Below are 18,859 nucleotides of genomic sequence, written 5' to 3'. Positions count from 1 at the left end.
CATTTTTTATCCCTAAAATCCTAAGGGTGCGTTTGTTTGAGGGTTGTAAAACTTATTCCTAGGAATGGGAGGTTGGAAACAATTATACCCATGTTTGTTACAAAGGAAAATAATATATATATTCTTAGGAAAAAATTATACCCAGGAATACTTTTTTCCCATGAAGACAGTGCTTTTATTCCCGAGTGGTCAGCATGGGAAACTTCACTCCTCGGTTATTTGGTACATATTGTATTATCTAATTAGGAAAATGAACATCCATTTATACAAACGATGAACCCTAATTTTTATAAATATTTAAAATAATTATAATTATAATTGATATACATTTTAAAAAGATTATTCCGAGGAACTTAAATTGTTATCCAAATACTTTTCTTAAACATTCCTCGTGAGCTTAGCTCAGTTGGTATGAACAATGCATAAAATATGCAAGGTCCGAGGTTCGAACCCCGGCCACCATAAAAAAAAAAAAAAATTCCTTGAAAAAGGATTCCCATCATTAATATTCTTTATGGATGTTAATCTGGGAATAAATTTTGTAACCAAGAAACAAACATACCCTAAGAAAAATGTTACTGAATTAAAAAGATTGATTTTTTTCATAGAGACTAAAAACGAACTTATAAATATTTATAGGATGATTTAGAGCCCGTTTGTTATAGCTTTTTTAAAAAAAAAATCACTTTTTTTAAAAAAATAATCACTTTTAAGGGTTTTGCATCCATTTGTTACAGATTTTTAAAAAAATCAGAATCTAAAAATAATCTAAAAACAGCTTCAAATGAGAAGCTGTTAAGAGCAACTTCTCAAAAAATAGATTTTTTTTAGAGGAGAGAGAAAATATGATTTAAAATATTGAACTAATTTTGTAACAAAAAATCCCTTTTATATAGTTGGATCCAAACAAACTAGATTATTTGTTTTAAAAAAAATGATTTTTATTACGGTAAACAAACGTAAAATAGATTCTGATTTTTCACAAAATCTCTAAAAAATAATCTCTAAATTATTTTATGTCAAAATCACTTTTATTTTAATCCGTAACAAACAGACCCTTACTAAATTTTCAAAATATATATATATATATATGTAAAACGAAGCTCCCGTAAAATATTCTCGGGCCGGGTTGACCCATTTATTAGCAAAAAATCCTAACTTCAGTTCAAGTGTTCAACCCAAAACACCCTTTTCAAAATCTGCACTGTTCAGCCTCCAACCTGCGAACCCTCTTCAACCACCACCCTAATAACTTCATTTGAAATTTGTTCTTCACCATGGCGAAGGAATTGTTGAGTCTTGATAATGGCACTACTTGTTCATCATGGAATTACTCTTCTACGAGACTCGCTACTGGTTCCACTGATGGCACTTTTCAAATATTCGATTTTGGGGATCCTCCTTCTTCTTCTAACTCTCTTCGCTCTGCTTTCAAATCTAAGGTTACTTTCATATTCAACTCAATTCTCTTTTTTTTCTTGATAAAATTGGTTTTCTTATAATTGCATTGATACTAGTGAATGTGAATTGTGAACTTTGTAAGCATTTTGTTTTTGTTTTAAGGGCATACTTAATTTTTCTTATTTGAGCTTATCTACCTGCATAAACACTTTGAATTACACTAAATTATGTGATTTTCTCAAATTGTTAGCTGTGTCGGCGTGTGTCCGGTGTTCGTGTCCATATCCATGCTACATGCACCTAAGTTGTTTTTAAACTATTTTTATAAGCTCTTCGTGATAACTTATGAAAACAACTTATAGCTTATATCTGTCTGGTAAAAAATAACTGATAACTAATATGCTAGCTTCTAGGGGATGAACTTATAGTGGATAAAATCGCTTCTAGGGCATGAACTTACAGTGGATAAATTAGTTGATTGAATTTGTAATAAAATTAGCTGTTGAACTAGCTTATAAATATCAAATGACATAAAAAATATACATTTAAGTAATATTTGATTTTTTTTTTCAATTAAGATTATAAGGTAAAAATTTAGATAAAAGATGATAAGCTTTAAGGTATAAACTATTGAATTAGGTTATAGAAAAACACTATAAGTTAGTGAAAATAAGCTATAAGTTAGTGAAAATAAGCTATAAGTTCATAAGACAGTGACGGTTACCTAACGGGTCTTTTCTAGTCAAATGAGCTTATAAGGCATAAGTTATAAGCTATAGGCTCAAAAAAGTGCCTTGCCAAACAGACCCTATGTGAAAATATTTATCAGCTTATTTCCGTAAGCTCTTCATGATAGCTTATGAAAGCAATTTATAGCTCAAATGATAATGGTTTGACTTTATTTTATCTTTGTTATAAAAATAGCTTATCATAAGTACTTATGTGATAAGAGCTGTTTCAGCTAATTTTCATAAGCTCTCTAGGATAGCTTATATGATAACAATTTATGGCTTATATTGATGCTAGTGATTCAACTCCATAAGTCTTTATTTTTCATTTTAATGGCATGTTTGGGTGGACTTATCTGAGCTTATATACCGGTATGAACTTGTGACACTGATTGAGTGAAAACAGCTTATTATATATCTATAACCCGACTCTCATATTATGAAAATAGCTTATATATAAGAACTTTTGAATATTCAATTACATAAGTATTTATTTTTCATTTTAAGGGACTGTTTTGATGGACTTATTTTAGTTTTTTTGATAGGCAAATAATAGTAATTAGCTGTTATGTTAGTTTTTTTTTTATTTCCTTCAACACTTAGGTCGAAACAATTGAGCTACCCGCTCCACAGACTTATTTGAGCTTATCTACTTGCATAAGTACTCGTGAAACTGATTGAGAGTCAAACAACTTATGGCATGTCCGTAAGTTGTTTTCAGCTTATTTCTATAAGCTCTTATATTATATAAATAGCTCATACATAAGAACTTTGGCCCGTTTGTTACAAAATATGAAAAAGTGATTTAAAAGTTCAATAATTTATAGATTATTATTTAGAGATTTTTAATAAAATCAGATGCTTCTTCTGTTGTTTGTACACTGTAGTAAAATTCACCTTTTCAAAAAATACGCACCAAGAATGATTTTCAAGAGAAGATACTAAAACAGTTTCTTGATTGAAGCAGTCTTTAGATTGCTTTTCATATTCTCATTCTTTTTAAACAAGCTGTGACGAATGGATAAAAACTTCCAAAAGTGATTATGTTTTTCTACAAAAAATGATTTTTCTAAGAACAAAGTTGCAACAAACAGGCCTTATATGATAAGTTCTTATGCTATAAGCGCTTGATTAAGCTGTTTATCCAAACAGGGCCTAAGTGGCTCATCTCTTATGCTTCTCTCGGAGATTTTATTTATGTTTTCCCCCCCTGAAACTGCGAAGGTTCATGAAGTAAACATCCTGAAGATAGTTTGGCTTCCTCCAGAGTATGGTGATGCAGTTGCATGTATTTCCACTGATGGAATTGTTTCACTGTTGGAAGAGATCGTGGAAGGTATTATTGATTCAGTTTCTTCATTTTCTTGTCGTGTTTTACATTTTCATTAACGTTTCAGTTTAAAGCTCACAGCTTTTCCTAAGTTTTTTATTCAGTCAATGCTGAAAACCAAAATTTTAAATTTGCTTATATAGATTCGCAGCCTCTTCAGTGGAAAGTTCGCAAAACCTTAGGAAGCAGTGCGAGCAAAGTTCTTGATGTTCAATTTGGAATCTCTTCATCTCGTTTGAAAATGGTTAGTTTTTGAAGTTTTTATTTTTTTAAAAAAACTGAATTTAAAATGTGGCCAATAACCATTAGTAATAACTTATATTGGATTCATCATAACATTTTTCATCTATGTGTGCATGCTTTTCACATGAAATCCTGTAAGAATGCTTGAAAGTAAATACTATTGATTTACACCGGTTTACATTTTTATGAACACCAAAGGTTGCTGCATATTCAGATGGTCATATGCGAGTTTTTGAGCTCTTGGATCCTTTGGAACTGACAAACTGGCAGCTTCAGGTGAAACTGGCTTCTTCTACCTTCTCTCTCCAGTTCATGAAATTGGATACTTAATGTTCTTCTTACAACAAACTAACATATTATTACTTTTCGTTCTGTTCTTTCTTTGTAGGCTGAATTTCAAAACGTTATTGAATCAGTGTCTTCATTTGGAAAGGCTTTGTGTCTCTCTGCATCCATAACTTTGAATCCACAAAAGGGTGGAAGCCAGGAATCCTGCTTCCTTGTAGGTTTCAATTCAAATACACCAGAGCTTAATTCTTCCAAGGTAACCGCAGTCCAAATTTTGTCTCTGTTATTTCCAGTGTTGTCAAATAGCGCCTACATCGTACCGGAATTTAAACAAATCACAATTGTTCCGCAATACGCTATTTAGTATAAAGTGTTGTTTAATAGCAACTATAGCGGCATTATAGCACTATAGTGTAGAAGAATTCGAACAAACCGCTATTTTCCGCAATCCGCGATTGATAACACCGGTTATTTCATTTTGATTTGAGCCGCATTATTTTAAGTTTCCGTGGCATGGTTATTATCTTCTAGAATTGTTTCTCCATCTATGTTAAGTCTGAACTTGCAAATGTTACAGTCTGAAACAATAGGGAATACTTCAGTCTCTTAACACCCAAATAATGTTCTCCACATCGTTCTCATTCTGGGTTTGGGCGATTCTATTTCCACATCTCCGACGTACAGTACTTTTTTGGTGCAGGTATGGGAGTTTGACCAGGCTCATCAAAGATGGCTTCCCGTGGCAGAATTATCATTGCCCGAGGACAAGGGTGATCAGGTTTATGCCGTCGCATGGGCACCAAATATTGGCAGGTAAAATTTGCATAATTTTGGAAACATTTCAGTCACATTTATTAGTTTTACTTCCTTATATAGCATTGCTACTGGCATCAAAATGTTGTACTGCTGTGTATACATGATTTCGTGTCAGTTAAGTGGAGGCAAAATAGATTCTAGGGGTGTAAGTTTGGTTTTGCCTCCCGGACTGATTCTAATTTGAAAGCTAGAATTTTGAACTTTTGCATTTACAATCAATTAATTTTTACCCTCAAATTTATTGTTTTACCCACTTTCACATAAACCACTTTATATTCAACTCACTTTTAGCCAAAATCAATTTTATAAAATCAATCCTGCTTAAATCATTTTTTGTCACTGTAAAACAAAATACATAGTAACACAAGTCTGCAGTTATGCACTACATAGGCTGTAATGTAGTTTAAGAAAGATGAGTTGTTACTTACTAGTACGAATTTCTTGTAGACCCTATGAGATCATCGCTGTCGCAACTCACAAGGGAATTGCAATATGGAACCTAGGATTGAATCCTGATCATAACGGGAGACTTCCAGTGGATAGAGTTGCAGTGTTATCTGGTCATGAAGGCGCGGTATGATTCTGACTATTTTTTGGCTCAAGTTTACTTTTCATGTTGTTTTTTTTCAAACATCATATAGATGCTTGAACTAAAGTTTCATTAAATGTTGTTTAGGTGTGGCAAATGGAGTGGGATATGAGTGGAATGACGTTGGCTACTACAGGTAACGATGGAATGGTCCGATTATGGCAGTCTAATCTCAACGGCGTATGGCATCAACAAGCTGCATTTGAACCTACTTCTTAGCCACCTACTCCTGTTACATGGAGCCAACGGATGTTGTAAGTAGTAAGCTGGCATGGATTTTCCTCAGCACCAGTGTTAATTATTGATTAGGAAGACTTGTATTTATTTTGTTATAGGTTAGATTGACAACATTCTCCTGTTACATGAAAGATATGAAGATAACTTTTCACTCGTTGTGGTTGTCGACAATTGCAATCCCTTGACGTTCACACAAACCATACTTTCACTTTTCTAATGACAAGATTTTCCGCAATGTGATATTGAAACAACACGCTTTGCTTTTGCAACAGCAGAGGAGCTATTGATATCTATCTTATTTCTGTTTGTGGTGTTTAACAATTCGCATTGAAGTCTGATTGAGCTTGCTCGGCCGAACAATTTTTATATAGGCTAACTTTTTTAATATGCTCTTTATTGTTCTGATACCAGAACTTCTTACATTTTAATAATACATTAGGATATTAAATTTTGATGAATTTGATGTTCTGATATCATGCATCACCAAGTAACAATTTGAGGGGAATGCTTCATAAATCACGACAACCCTCTCAAAAAAGTAGAGCAAATCATTCTTTCTGCTGCTTCCCTATGTATTCTCTTGTACAAGAAGTGGGAAAACACAAATACTAAAACCTCAAGCAATTACATGCCTTTCTTGGATTCTAAAACCTCTTTCAAGAATCACATCACTCAAAGATTTCAGCTACCATATACATGCCTTTCTTGGATCCTAAAACCTCTTTCAAGAATGATATACAATGAGAACTAAAATATCTTGGATGAAATGCCTTTGTAGTACTTTGAATCATTTACAATTCGTTGCTGCCACCTTGATATCGGCTGTGAACTTTGCTTGTACTGGTCTATGATCAGAAAGTTTTGACTCACTCCTGTTGTATTGAATTTGCGTCATTCCCTTTCCAAACCATATTATTCTATCACACCTACAACAGTACTTTCTTGTGGTTAGAGTATATCATTGTGTTAATAGTTGAAATGAAAGCATTTGAAGTATGAATTTGTTCATTATGTGTTTGGTTTCACAGTGGAGGGTAATATATTTTATTTTGCCCTCGTTAAACGTGATTTTAATAAAAATACAAATATTAGATTATTGTTTCTTCCTGAAACACACAAGTATGAGTAAAGGCAAAAGCTCTTCTTCAAGCTTTCAATGGATTGTTAGTGGTGTATATACAGAAGACAATCCAATTGGTACATGAAAAAAATCGTATGAGAAAATTTGCAAGCATTTAAGTTACAAAACATGTATCTAGCTTCGATTTTTTGGCTGTGAGAGAACTCAGAATCAAACATACACTTAGCAAGTGTTCGGAAAAGTAACAAACTACGGGGACAACTCACTTTCACTTGGAAGGTACCGTTCGTCAGGCCATTCCTACTGTGAATCCAAACAGGTATGTGTCTTTGAATGTAGATCAACCTGTTGGAGATTTAAAGGAGAGCTTCTGAACCTTTACTCAAACCTTGGTATTTCAGGAACGATTACTGCTAGGCAAAATGATAATGCCTTCAAACCTAAGTTAGACTGAAGCTGATTAAAAAAAATGCATATATTGAAAATATATTACCATGCTGGGGAACGTCTCTTTTTGCTCATGTGCTGCTGATTACAACCTATGTAATCATCAGAATTTGGAAGGTATTTGTAAGTAGGTGGAAATTCTATAGATCCTTCATGCCAACCTTGGAATACATGACCCTCTTTTAGCTCCATCTTCAGCTATATAATTTGGAAAGAGTTTTAAATCATGAACACAGCCTCATCTAAAAATATTGCTATGCAAGAACAAAACTTATAAACCTTACTTGATCACGTTTCAACAAGGTTTCCCATTCTCTTTTCTTGATCAATGATTGTGTTGCAGAGTGTGACATATCTATCCTGTAGTTTAAGTCTCCTAGCCATACAACTCGGCTGCATGTTACCAAGTACCCATTTATGATGAAGTTCTATGAAATATTCAAATCAAATGTTTATTAAACTTTTATAATGATTTAAGTGAATGTTTAAATCTGAGTTTAGAAAAATTATAGCGACACGATTTTATTGAAACTCTAAAGTATAGTTTTTGTCAAAATTAGGATGGCAGTCCATGATTCGGCCAAACTCACCGTCAACTCAACTATTTGCTGATTTATGAAGCACAAACACTCTTCGGATTAGGCGTGCCCCAATGTCGGACACGTGTCGTGTCCGACACCGACACGACACCGACACATATAATCACACTGAGTTATAGATATAGATTAGAGATGTCAGCATGTCAGTGTCCGTATCCATGCTTCATTGTTATTGTGTGATTTTAGTATGCATGTCACAATCATAAAAAGGTCACAGCTTGGAAGATTTTGTTATCACAGAAAATACTTTGCAACAGTAAATTCAACAAAACTAGATGATTAAGTGAAATGAAAATATTTTATTGTAATCAACCAAATTTATTCTAGTTAGTGACATATTCCTTCAATTTAAATGATATTTTTCAAATTTTACATAATCCAATATATCAGATTGTGTATATAATTCAAATATATATCTTACTCATGGTCAATAATTTTGTGAGGCAGATCATGCAGAGGATCAGCAGGGAAGCTTGTTTGTGACAAAATATCAGCTGCATTAACATTTCTGTGTCTTTTGTCTTCTTCTTTCCCACCTGAAGCTAGATGGCTGCATATAAAGCAGAAGCTTGTTTCATGCAAGTAAAATCTAATTGATATTGAACCCTGCATTTTAAGATCAACAAAAGATTTTAAAATTCATTTCAAATTTCAAAACTAGCAACTAAATTCTCAAACCTTAACTTATTTATAAAAACAAAAATAAAACAAAAAAAATAAAAAAAAATGCTTTCTATTTCTCTCAATGTTTTAAAAACTTAATCAGACGTCGAGCTTGTAAGACATCTAAAACACGATTGAATCGGAATGAAAATGCGATCGAACTGCTCAAATAACCAAACCGTAGACAATATCAATTCACGATTTAATCGGTTGAATTGTTAGTTTCAATTCAGTTTTTAAAACATTAGTTTCTATATGCTATGCCAAAACTAACCTTGTTCGCCAAGCAACCCATGACTCCACAACCAACAGATGAGACATTCAAGTGCTTGACAGATTGATAAAGATCACATCTTACCCAAATAGTAATGAACATTCCCACCAATTGTCTACTTATGATGCATTGAAAATCATTAACATTTTCAACCTCTTCACAAGTTTGTTCCTTCAAAGGATATATCTTTTGAGGTTCTGCCTTTTTATCTTCTTCAACTATCTTTATTGGTCTTTTATTGTTAAGGGTTGCCCCAATAAGGGAATTCCACTTCAGGGAAATTTTCTTGTTCCGAGGACCTAATACATTTGCTGCATTTAGAGGTACAATTTCTTGGAACCTGCTACAAGTTTATCACATCAAATACTACTAAACTAATCAACGCATTTGGATTTTCCGTGGTAACAAATTCACGTATTCATGAAGTCAAAACATCGATGCTTGTTGGATCAAGATCGGATGATGTATAAAATAAACTAATTTTGATTTTTTTTTTTTAAACTATAAAATACTGTACTTGAAAGTCTTACGGTCATCAATGTGTTAACCATGTAAACGGTGAGATTTGTGACTACATCAAATTTAAATCCCTAGTCAATGATTGTAGTGAAAAGGAGGGACTTTATAGGCTTCAATCTTCTTTGAGCCTCCAACCAAATCTTAATCACCAGATTAATCTAACGGTTGAGATTTATTGGAATTGGATGAGTGTATTGATCTCTCAACCGTTAGTCCAACTGTTTGAGATATTAGAGTAATCTAAGGGTTAGGATTTGTTGGAGATGTTAGATTAATCTTACAACAATTTAGTGTCTATGAAGTTGATTCTTAAAAACAATGTAAAGTAATAGAAGAAAATTTTACCCCAAAACATAAATATCTGCAGAATCATTTTGTGTGTCAAGCCAATCTTCAATGTTCAAATTCTGAGGTGGTGCAATGCCTCCAACATTCCAGGAACCAACAAAGATCCTAATTCAAAATTATAAACATATCATATCAGTGTTGCTTTTGTGGTAGTAAATTAGACAAAGCTACACACACAATTGTTCAAAAGAATTTTTACTGTCATATGGACAAATACTTTTTGTTTTGATGATAGAATTGTCTTGTTGAGTTTTCAGATGCTTGATTCAAACTAGTGGTTTCCTCCTTGGTCTCAGATGAGTTCCTGCTTAGTATCTTCCTTAGGACCTTGCTCTCACTTAGTTTGATGCCCTGCATGATCTTTTGGACAAAATACACTCATGAATCATGATGCATTTATATAGTAATGTTAGACCGAGCCGATGAGACCTCCGACTCATGGTTCAATCATGATTTAACCAGATAACAAATAAATAAATGCGTATTAAAAAATAAAAAGAACGTAAAAAAAATGATAACCGGTCGAAGCAAATTTAACCGGTTTAATCTGGTTCAATTTTGGTCAAATTCGGTTCAATTAGACCGAATGTAACTGAAATCAAATCAACTGTCGAACTAGCCAATTATTTGTTCAAACAGTTGAACTGGCTGGTTCGGTCTAGTTTTTAAAAACACTGATATACAAATAAAAACCAAAATAGAAAGAGGAAGAAGTTAACACTAAATAGACAGATTCAAATCTTCTTTCACGCTGTAGCGGCACATTCACTTTTTTTTTTCTTTTTTCTTTCTGAATCGCTACATCGTGGGAGAAGATCCGAATCATGCAAAGACTACCTAAATTAGACAGATAGAAGAAAAGATATACTTACTTGTTAATAGCAATCTTTACTTCCTCACCAGGGGTTTTCTACTATAGTGTAAAAAATGTATATACCAAACTAAAGAATGTCCAGGAAGAAAGAGAATTGCACAAGATATCAAGAGGAATGGATCAGTGGAGGAGGAAAAGGATTTATAGGCACATGCAACTGAGTATGATGATTGAATTTGAATTGATTGACAATTTTTTATGACTAGTTACAGGGTCTAGCTATCTAGCTAGGGACAAACAGAAAAAACCTGATGTTTCATATGCTTGTTTTGTTTGGTCTATGGAGGACTAGCTATCTAGCTAGGGACAAACAGAAAAAACCTGATGTTTCATATGCTTGTTTTGTTTGGTCTATGGAGGAATAGTTTTGTCATATGCTTGTTTGAATATATCTTGTTTTACACTACTATGCTTTTTTTTTTTGTCAGGTAGCCTAGTGGCTAGAATTCACCTTATAAGGTGAATAAGTGGGGTGTCCGGGGTTCGAACCCTGACCCCTGCATATAATAATGCATTGTCCTACCAACCGAGCTATGCTCAAGGGACACACTACTATGCTTTTATCAAAGTGAAATAATTATGACGTGGTAGTATACACTATTTGACATAGCATTCAATTATTCAGTATATTTAGATTCTCTAACTACACGTGATTTAAGTTAAAAATGAAAAGATAATGTGGAAAAATTTAGAGGCTGTTTGGTACCGCAGAAAGTAGAGCGGACGGATTGTGATAGCAAGGAAAGTTCACAGAAATTAATCTTTCCATCGTTTGGTTGTTCCGCAAACAGTGAAGGAAGGATTGCTTTTTGGTGGGTCCCACGTATAAAGTTGATCACCTCCAAATTGTAGAGAAAGTCTCGGGAAGCAAGGATTTCAATAAAAAGACAAAAAAAAAACCTGCACTTTAATAGTACTATTTTTTAAACGTAACCTTACCTATCTTATAATATATACAAATATATAATAAATATATAAATGTATATAATATATACTTGTTATCTATATATAATATACATATGTGTTATGATATGTATTTATTATTTATTTTTAAGAAAATTTATAGTATTCAAATTAATATATGGTATAATTTATGTAGGGACAATATTGTCATTTACAAAATAAAATTCTTTCTCTCCTTTCACTTTCTATTCACTTTCACTCAAACCAAACAATCAATAAATCATCTTACTTTTTACTCAGTTTCTTCTTACTTTCTTTCCTTAAACAATCTTTCCTTTTACTTTCTCTCCTTACACTTTCTTTTCGGATCCAAACAAAGCAGAGAAATATGGAGAAAAAGATGAGAGAGAAAATATGAGAGTTACTTTAGGTTAAAAATGAAAAGATAACGTGGAAAAATGTAGAAAAATATGGAGAAAAAGATGAGAGAAGAGATGAGATGAATGATAGAAAGAAATGCAGGTGATTTTTGCTCTTTAATGTTAGAGAATCCTTGTCCTATAGATACTAATTTTATTTAAAAATTATGAATAGTTTAACTTTTTTTTTCCCTCAAAAATATAGCTTAACATTTTTTTTTTGACTAAAAGAAACAAAATTATATGTCGTTTTGGAAATTTCTCCCAGATTATATGTCGTTTTACAATACCAATAAAATATTTCTCAAAAAAAAAATTATCAATGACGCATTAATGTTATTTTTTCTATTATATCCTTAACTAATAATTACTTTCTTTTTTCAATTTTTAAATTGTAAAACAACTCATAATATACAAAATTAATTTCCTTAAAAAAAATACAAAATTAATTACATTTCTTAATATGTATGAAAAGACCAAAACGTCGTATAATTTAAGACCCAGAAAATATAGTCATATAAATGATCTGCTATAGTATACTTTGAACCTACGTCACTTTCATGAAAGTCTATATGGGAGTTACCTTTATAAGAAGCCAAATCAATATTTGCTTTGAAGTCTCATGTTCCACTAGTCCTATATTTGCTAGCATGAAATGATGAAAACAATTGCAAGTTCAATCATGTTACTATGTCAAGTTACATTTTGACATAAACTATATGTAGTGTTGGTAAACTTTTCCAATATATTTTTAACTAATGTCAGTTCAGATTCAGACTCACTTTCAAGGTTTTTCAAGGTTTTGTTCACACATAATACATTTGACATTAGGCATGGTGACTAGGTTTCTATGCCTTGCTGTCAAATTGTGAATCAACAGCGTTTTTTGCAATATTTTTTGCTTCTTACTTCATTCTTCTCAATTTGATTTGCAGACATGAAGAATTTATAGACTATATATCCCCTGAGGAAACTTAGACAACCAATCAGAAGATTATGGAAGCTTCGTACAAGTTACAAATGTTTAACAGCAACTTATTGCTCTCATGTTCGTTCCGGTATAACTAGCAACGTGCATAGCTTCAGCAGCTCTGCCAATTTTGAGCATTTATATAGTTTGTAACAGAGAACTGTATTTGATGAACATATGTTTTCCTAACATTGTGAATTAGAGGTCATGGTTGTAACTTGTAAAATGTGATTTTCCTCACAAGTTATTGAGGCAGTGTGGAAAAAGAAGTTCTCCATTGCTCATGTATCGGATGCTTACTATTCAAGTAAACATGCATTTTGATTAGTAATGTTCTCAATAAGCCGATGAGGTAGATTTTGATATCATTGCATAACTTATGGAATCATTATTGTGCCTTAAAAATGATGTACCTGTAATTAGTATATAGACTATTTTATTCTAAATCTCTCTAGATGACTTGATTTATACTATTTGTTAAATTGTCATGTAATTATTTGATTTTTATATGCTTAGTCTATCTGCTTACTAATAGCTTTCATGGATCGTCTACACATTTCTCAAAAACAAAAAATACTTTAAAGACTGCTATTGTTTCTACAGAAATGTTGTTTGACTTTCTCTATAATGGATTTCAATCATGACTATGCCTTGAGTTATTTGATCACTTGTGTACCAAATCATGACTCTCTCCGTCTCAAAATAAGTAAACATGAGTTACCCTGAAAAACACACTTTTAACTCTACTTTCTAACACACTTTTACACATTGATCATTTGAATTTCAAAAATCAAAAGAAGCAGGTTAGAAATATTTTTGATAATGAAGGTACTTAGCATTTTCACATTCTTAAACATATACAACCAAAATTTACCTATATGAAAGCAGGCCTAAAATGGTTTTTTTATGCTATGAAACACGATGTTTTTAGTTAAATAGATTTCTTAAAAAAAAGAAGTAATCATTAAAAACTTTATTTTATAACAAGTCTTTTTGTTGGTTTGAAACATGATTTTTTTATTAATCAAGTCTAGTTTGGCATGCGTCTAAAGTTGTGTTAGCGGTATGTTCTATTCCAACCCACTTACTATGTAACTACAAAGCAAAATACACAGTATTGTAATTTTTTTTAAAGCAAAATTTGCATAATCAATCGTCTGGTGAGAATTTTTTACAAGACTTGATCTATCTCTCAATCCAACTTCTGATAATTAGGGTCTGGACTGATGCAGGTTGACTTTACGAAGAACAAACGTCTACGCCTTAACAGGCTTGACGCTTGGTGGGCTGTGGACTGGTATAGAGGACCATACCACATGAACTTTACTATACATTGACTATTCAACATATCCAGCTCAACTTGAGTGTTCAGGTCAAGAAAGCTCCACCCTTCACCATGTCCAGCTCAGCTATGCCCTTCAGCATGGCCAGCTCAGCTCGTCCCTTCAGCATGTTCAGCTCAGCTCGTCCCTTCAGCATGTTCAGCTCGGCTCAGCTCGTCCCTTCAGCATGACCAGCTCAGCTCGTCCCTTCAGCATGCTCAGCTCAGCTCGTCCCTTCAGCATGTTGAACTCAGCTCAGTTCTTCCCTTCAGCATGACCAGCTCAGCTCGTCTCTTCAGCATGACCAGCTCAGTTCGTCCCTTCAGCATGCCTAGCTCAACTCTACTCTTCAGGTCAACTAGAGGTCCACTTCTTCCTCATGTTACTGTCCAAGTGAAAGTTGTGGTCCTCATAAGAAGTGTTTCATGGTGTGCCATGCGTCCTGCACAGACAAGTGACGTAGGCTGCACGTACTCCAGCTCCATGTGTCATGTACGGATGAAATGCACGGAGAATGAGTAGCCAACTCTGCTAATGGGCCTGAACATCCATAGAGAGGCCCATTAGGTCAAGAAAGTGATGACTATAAAAGATGGCACTTAGAAAGAAAGAGGGATTCATTCATTCTAGCCTACACATTGTATTTTCACCTTAGTCATTTTAGAGTATTCTTGGAGCTCCTCATAGGCAGCTCCCCTTAATATCTCATCTAATGTAATTCATGTTTACATACGTGAACAGAATCCATTTTCCTTAAAAATCAGAGAGCTAAGAGCATTCACAATGGAGACTCTCATCTTTGAGGTCTTAAATGAGTCCCACATTGACACATCACTTTTTAATAATTTTTTAATAATCGTACCTAATAGGTACTCAACCACTCCAATGGAGACCCTCTAACAAAAGGTCTAATTGGGTCCCACCAATATTATTTATTTAATACACTATCTATTTTAATACATTTTTTAATTATTATTTTAATAAAAATGTGATGTGGGTCCATTTAAAAATGAGGTCTTAATTTAGATCTTGCATCTTTTAAGACCCTCAATTTTTTCCCCACAATGGGGGTACCTATTAGATACCAGGTTTTAAATGTTTAAGACTCTCCCATTGTAGATGCTTTAAGACATGTTTTTGTCAACGAGGTTAGCCCGTATTTTAGCACGTACTAGTACTAGACTATAAAAACACGATCAAACAATATCATATTTTTTTAGCGTGACCTAATTAGTCTAAATAAATTATCAGGTTTGCTTTTATCCTCTTCAATTTAGCGTAACAATATCATTGCTTTCTTAAAATTCACTCCTCTTCAATTTTTTGCAATGACAAATGTTAGTACTTTAGTTGTTAGATTAAAAAATAAATAAAAAAAACCAATCAGAAAAGAATTATTTAAAAAAATGGAAAAAGAAACTTCATAAAATATTCGATCGGGCCGGGTTGAACCATTTTGTTTTTCTGTTGTCCATTCTTGCTGACTCCTCACCAAATAACCTAACCCCCTTTCAAAATCTGCACCGTTCTTGCTAGCATAAACACTTCTGAATATGAAACACATTCAGGATTAGGCTTGTCCCGGTGTTGGACATGTGTCGGACGCATATAATTACATTGAATTATGTTATTTTCTCAAATTGTTAGCGGTGTCGGTGTGTCCGAGTTGTCTCCGTGTCCGTGTCCGTATCCGTGCTACATAACTATTCGAGAACAAACAACTTCAAATTGTTGAGTTGTTTTTAAAATATTTTTATAAGCTCTTCGTGTGTCTGGTAAAAAAAATAGTGAATAACTAATATGTTAGCTTACATGGGATGAACTTATAGAGGATAAACTAGTTGATTGAATTTGTAGTGTTTGATAAAATTAGTTGTTGAACTAGCTTATAAATATGAAATGATATAAAAGATATATATTTAAATAATATTTTTATTTTTTTTGAATTAAGATTATAGGGTTAAAATTGCGATAAAAGATGATAAGCTTTAAGCTTTAAGCTATTGAATTAGGTTATCGAAAAACGCAATAAGTTAGTAAAAATAAGCTATAAGCTCATGAGAAAGTGACAGTTACCTACGGATCTTTTCTAGTCAAATGATGTTAGTGTTTAAAAAATACCTACAAAAAGTGTTTTTTCTAAGAACAAAGTTGCAACAAACAGGCCTTATATGATAAGTGCTTATGCTATAAGCGCTTGATTAAGCTGTTTATCCAAACAGGGCCTAAGTCTCTTGTGCTTCTCTTGGTGATTTTTACATTTATGTTTTTCTCCCCTGAAACTGTGAAGGTTCATGAAGGAAACATCCTGAAGATAGTTTGGCTTCCTCCAGAGTATGGTGATGCAGTTGCATGTATTTCCACCGATGGAATTGTTTCATTGTTGGAAGAGATCGTGGAAGGTATCATTGATTCGGTTTCTTCATCTTCTTGTCTTGTTTTACATTTTCCTCATTAAAATTTCGGTTAAAAGCTCACAGCTTTTCATAGGTTTTATTCGGTCAATGCTGAAAACCTAATTTTTGAAATTGTTTATATAGATTCACAGCCTCTTCAGTGGAAAGTTCGCAAAACCTTAGGAAGCAGTGCAAGCAAAGTTCTTGATGTTCAATTTGGAATCTCTTCGGCTCGTTTGAAAATGGTTAGTTTTTGAAGTTTTTATTTATTAAAAAAGCTGAATTTCAAATGTGGCCAATGACCATTACTCATTAGTAATAACATACATTTGGTTCATTGTAACATTTTTCATCTATGTGCTTATGAAATCCTGTAAGAATGCTTGAAAGTAAATACTATTGATTTACACTGATTTACATTTTTATGAACACCGAAGGTTGCTGCATATTCAGATGGTCACATGAGAGTTTTTGAGCTCTTGGATCCTTTGGAACTGACAAACTGGCAACTTCAGGTGAAACTGGCTTCTTCTACCTTCTCTCCCCAATTCATGAAATGTGATAGGAGTACTTAATGTTCTTCTTACAATAAACTAACATATTTTTATTTTTCATTCTGTTCTTTCTTTGTAGGCTGAATTTCAAAATGTTATTGAATCAGTGTCTTCATTTGGAAAGGCTTTGTGTCTCTCTGCGTCCATAACTTTGAATCCACAAAAGGGTGGAAGCCAGGAATCCAGCTTCCTTGTAGGTTTCAATTCAAATACGCCAGAGCTTAATTCTTCCAAGGTAACCCTAGTCCAAATTTTGTCTCTGTTATTTCCAGTGTTGTCAAGTAGTGGCTACGTCGTAGGGGAATTTAAACAAATCGCTATTGTTCCATAATATGCTATTTAGTACAAAGTGTTGTTCCATAGCAACTATAGCGGCATTATAGCACTATAGTGTAGCAGAGTCCCGAACAAATCGCTATTTTCTGCAATCTGTGATTGATAACACTGTTTATTTCAATTTTATTTGAGCCGCATATCTTAAATTTCCTTGGTATGGCTATTTTCTCGCCATCTATGTTTAATTCTGATTTTGCAAATAGTTTGAAACAATAGTCTGAAAAATCGCCAAAGAATGTTCTCCACATCGTTCTCTTTCTAGGTTTGGGTTATTTCCACATCTCTGACGTATAGTACGTTTTTTGCGCAGGTATGGGAGTTTGACCAAGCTCATCAAAGATGGCTTCCCGTGGCAGAATTATCACTGCCCGAGGACAAGGGTGATCAGGTTTATGCCGTCGCATGGGCACCAAATATTGGCAGGTAAAATTTGCATAAAGTTAGAAACATTTCTGTCATATCTATTAGTTTCCCTTCCTTATATGGCATTGCTGCCGGCATCAAAATGTTGTACTGCTGTGTAGACATGATTTCGTGTCAGTTAAGTGGACGCAAAATGGATTCTAGGGGTGTAAATCTAATTTTGCCTCCTGGATTAGTTCTAATTTGAAGCTAGAATTTTGAACTTTTGCCTTTACAATCAAGTAATTTTTACCCTCAAATTTATTGTTTCACCCACGTTTATATGAATGTATCTACACATAAACCAGTTTATATTCAACTCACTTTTCGCCAAAATCTATTTTACAAAATCAATTCTGTTTAAATAAATTTTTGTCATTGTAAAACCAATTACACATTAACACAAGGAAGTATGCAGTTATGCACTGCATAGGCTGTAATTAACTCTAGCACTATATTTTTATGTAGTCTAAGAAAGACGAGTTGTTACTTACTAATATGAATTTCTTGTAGACCCTATGAGATCATAGCTGTTGCAACTCACAAAGGAATTGCAATATGGCGACTAGGATTGAATCCTGATCATAATGGGAGACTTCCAGTAGATAGAGTTGCAGTGTTATCTGGTCATGAAGGCGCGGTATGATTCTGACTATTTTTTTGGTTTAGGTCTACTTTTCACGTTGTCTTCTTTCAAACATCATATAGATGCTTGAATTAAATTTTCATTAAATGTTGTTTAGGTGTGGCAAATGGAGTGGGATATGAGTGGAATGACGTTGGCTACTACAGGTAACGATGGAATGGTCCGGTTATGGCAGTCTAATCTCAACGGCGTTTGGCATCAACAAGCTGCATTTGAACCTACTTCTTAGCCACCTACTCCTGTTGCATGCAGCCATTGTTTGTTGTAAGTAGTAAGCTGGCATGGATTTTCCCCACCACCGGTATTAATTATTGAATAGGAAGACTTGTATTTATTTTGTTGTAGGCTAGATTGACAACATTCTCCTGTTACATGAAAGATACGATGAAGATAACTTTCACTTCTCTAATGACATGTTAAGATTTTCTGCAACGTGATATTGAAATAACACGCTTTGCTTTTGCAACAGTAGGG

At 33.5% G+C, this 18,859-nt stretch overlaps 2 protein-coding genes across 7 annotated transcripts; one reads left to right on the top strand and one right to left on the bottom strand.

Moving 5' to 3' along the window:
• Window positions 1-1,084: 1,084 nt before the first annotated feature.
• SEH1H (Transducin/WD40 repeat-like superfamily protein) lies at window positions 1,085-18,833 on the top strand. Of its 3 annotated transcripts, none has more exons than XM_085719130.1 (8): window positions 1,085-1,442; window positions 3,354-3,465; window positions 3,603-3,703; window positions 3,901-3,978; window positions 4,091-4,246; window positions 4,691-4,803; window positions 5,254-5,380; window positions 5,483-5,803. In XM_085719130.1, exons 1-8 carry the CDS (start codon window positions 1,278-1,280, stop codon window positions 5,612-5,614), a joined length of 984 nt encoding a protein of 327 aa, XP_085575256.1. In that variant the 5' UTR covers window positions 1,085-1,277; the 3' UTR covers window positions 5,615-5,803. The 3 variants fall into 3 exon arrangements, with proteins under 3 accessions (XP_085575256.1, XP_085575257.1, XP_085575255.1); XM_085719131.1 differs by lacking the exons at window positions 3,354-3,465; window positions 3,603-3,703; window positions 3,901-3,978; ... (2 more) ...; window positions 5,254-5,380; window positions 5,483-5,803 and adding exons at window positions 16,342-16,453; window positions 16,592-16,692; window positions 16,885-16,962; ... (2 more) ...; window positions 18,253-18,379; window positions 18,483-18,833 and having other exon boundaries at window positions 1,174-1,442; XM_085719129.1 differs by having other exon boundaries at window positions 1,178-1,442; window positions 3,282-3,465.
• LOC146917324 (type IV inositol polyphosphate 5-phosphatase 9-like) lies at window positions 6,081-10,792 on the bottom strand. Of its 4 annotated transcripts, none has more exons than XR_015015553.1 (9): window positions 10,436-10,792; window positions 9,781-9,923; window positions 9,561-9,668; window positions 8,697-9,036; window positions 8,181-8,365; window positions 7,445-7,553; window positions 7,207-7,358; window positions 6,980-7,123; window positions 6,081-6,558 (listed from the first exon to the last, which is right to left on the bottom strand). XR_015015553.1 is itself a non-coding variant. In XM_085719125.1 (9 exons), exons 2-9 carry the CDS (start codon window positions 9,918-9,920, stop codon window positions 6,553-6,555), a joined length of 1,119 nt encoding a protein of 372 aa, XP_085575251.1. In that variant the 5' UTR covers window positions 9,921-9,923; window positions 10,436-10,792; the 3' UTR covers window positions 6,419-6,552. The 4 variants fall into 4 exon arrangements, 3 of the variants coding, with proteins under 3 accessions (XP_085575250.1, XP_085575251.1, XP_085575249.1); XM_085719125.1 differs by having other exon boundaries at window positions 6,419-6,558; window positions 6,980-7,058; XM_085719124.1 differs by lacking the exon at window positions 6,980-7,123.
• Window positions 18,834-18,859: the final 26 nt, after the last annotated feature.

Source organism: Medicago sativa, chromosome 6 (genome assembly GCF_051527215.1).
Source record: "Medicago sativa cultivar Bolivia chromosome 6, Bolivia_mono, whole genome shotgun sequence".
Lineage (NCBI taxonomy): Eukaryota > Viridiplantae > Streptophyta > Magnoliopsida > Fabales > Fabaceae > Medicago > Medicago sativa.
Note: the sequence above shows the minus strand (reverse complement) of the source record. Positions and strands in the feature narration are given on the sequence as shown.

Coding starts and splice junctions, on each gene's coding strand:
- LOC146917324 (XM_085719123.1), bottom strand. CDS start 9,920: ATGCAGGGCATCAAACTAAGTGAGAGCAAGGTCCTAAGGAAGATACTA. Junction 7,359..7,444: donor CCTTGTTGAAACGTGATCAA/GTAAGGTTTATA, acceptor CAAATTATATAG/CTGAAGATGGAGCTAAAAGA. Junction 7,059..7,206: donor AAGAGACGTTCCCCAGCATG/GTAATATATTTT, acceptor AATCTCCAACAG/GTTGATCTACATTCAAAGAC.
- SEH1H (XM_085719129.1), top strand. CDS start 1,278: ATGGCGAAGGAATTGTTGAGTCTTGATAATGGCACTACTTGTTCATCA. Junction 3,466..3,602: donor GTTGGAAGAGATCGTGGAAG/GTATTATTGATT, acceptor TTGCTTATATAG/ATTCGCAGCCTCTTCAGTGG. Junction 3,979..4,090: donor TGACAAACTGGCAGCTTCAG/GTGAAACTGGCT, acceptor CTTTCTTTGTAG/GCTGAATTTCAAAACGTTAT.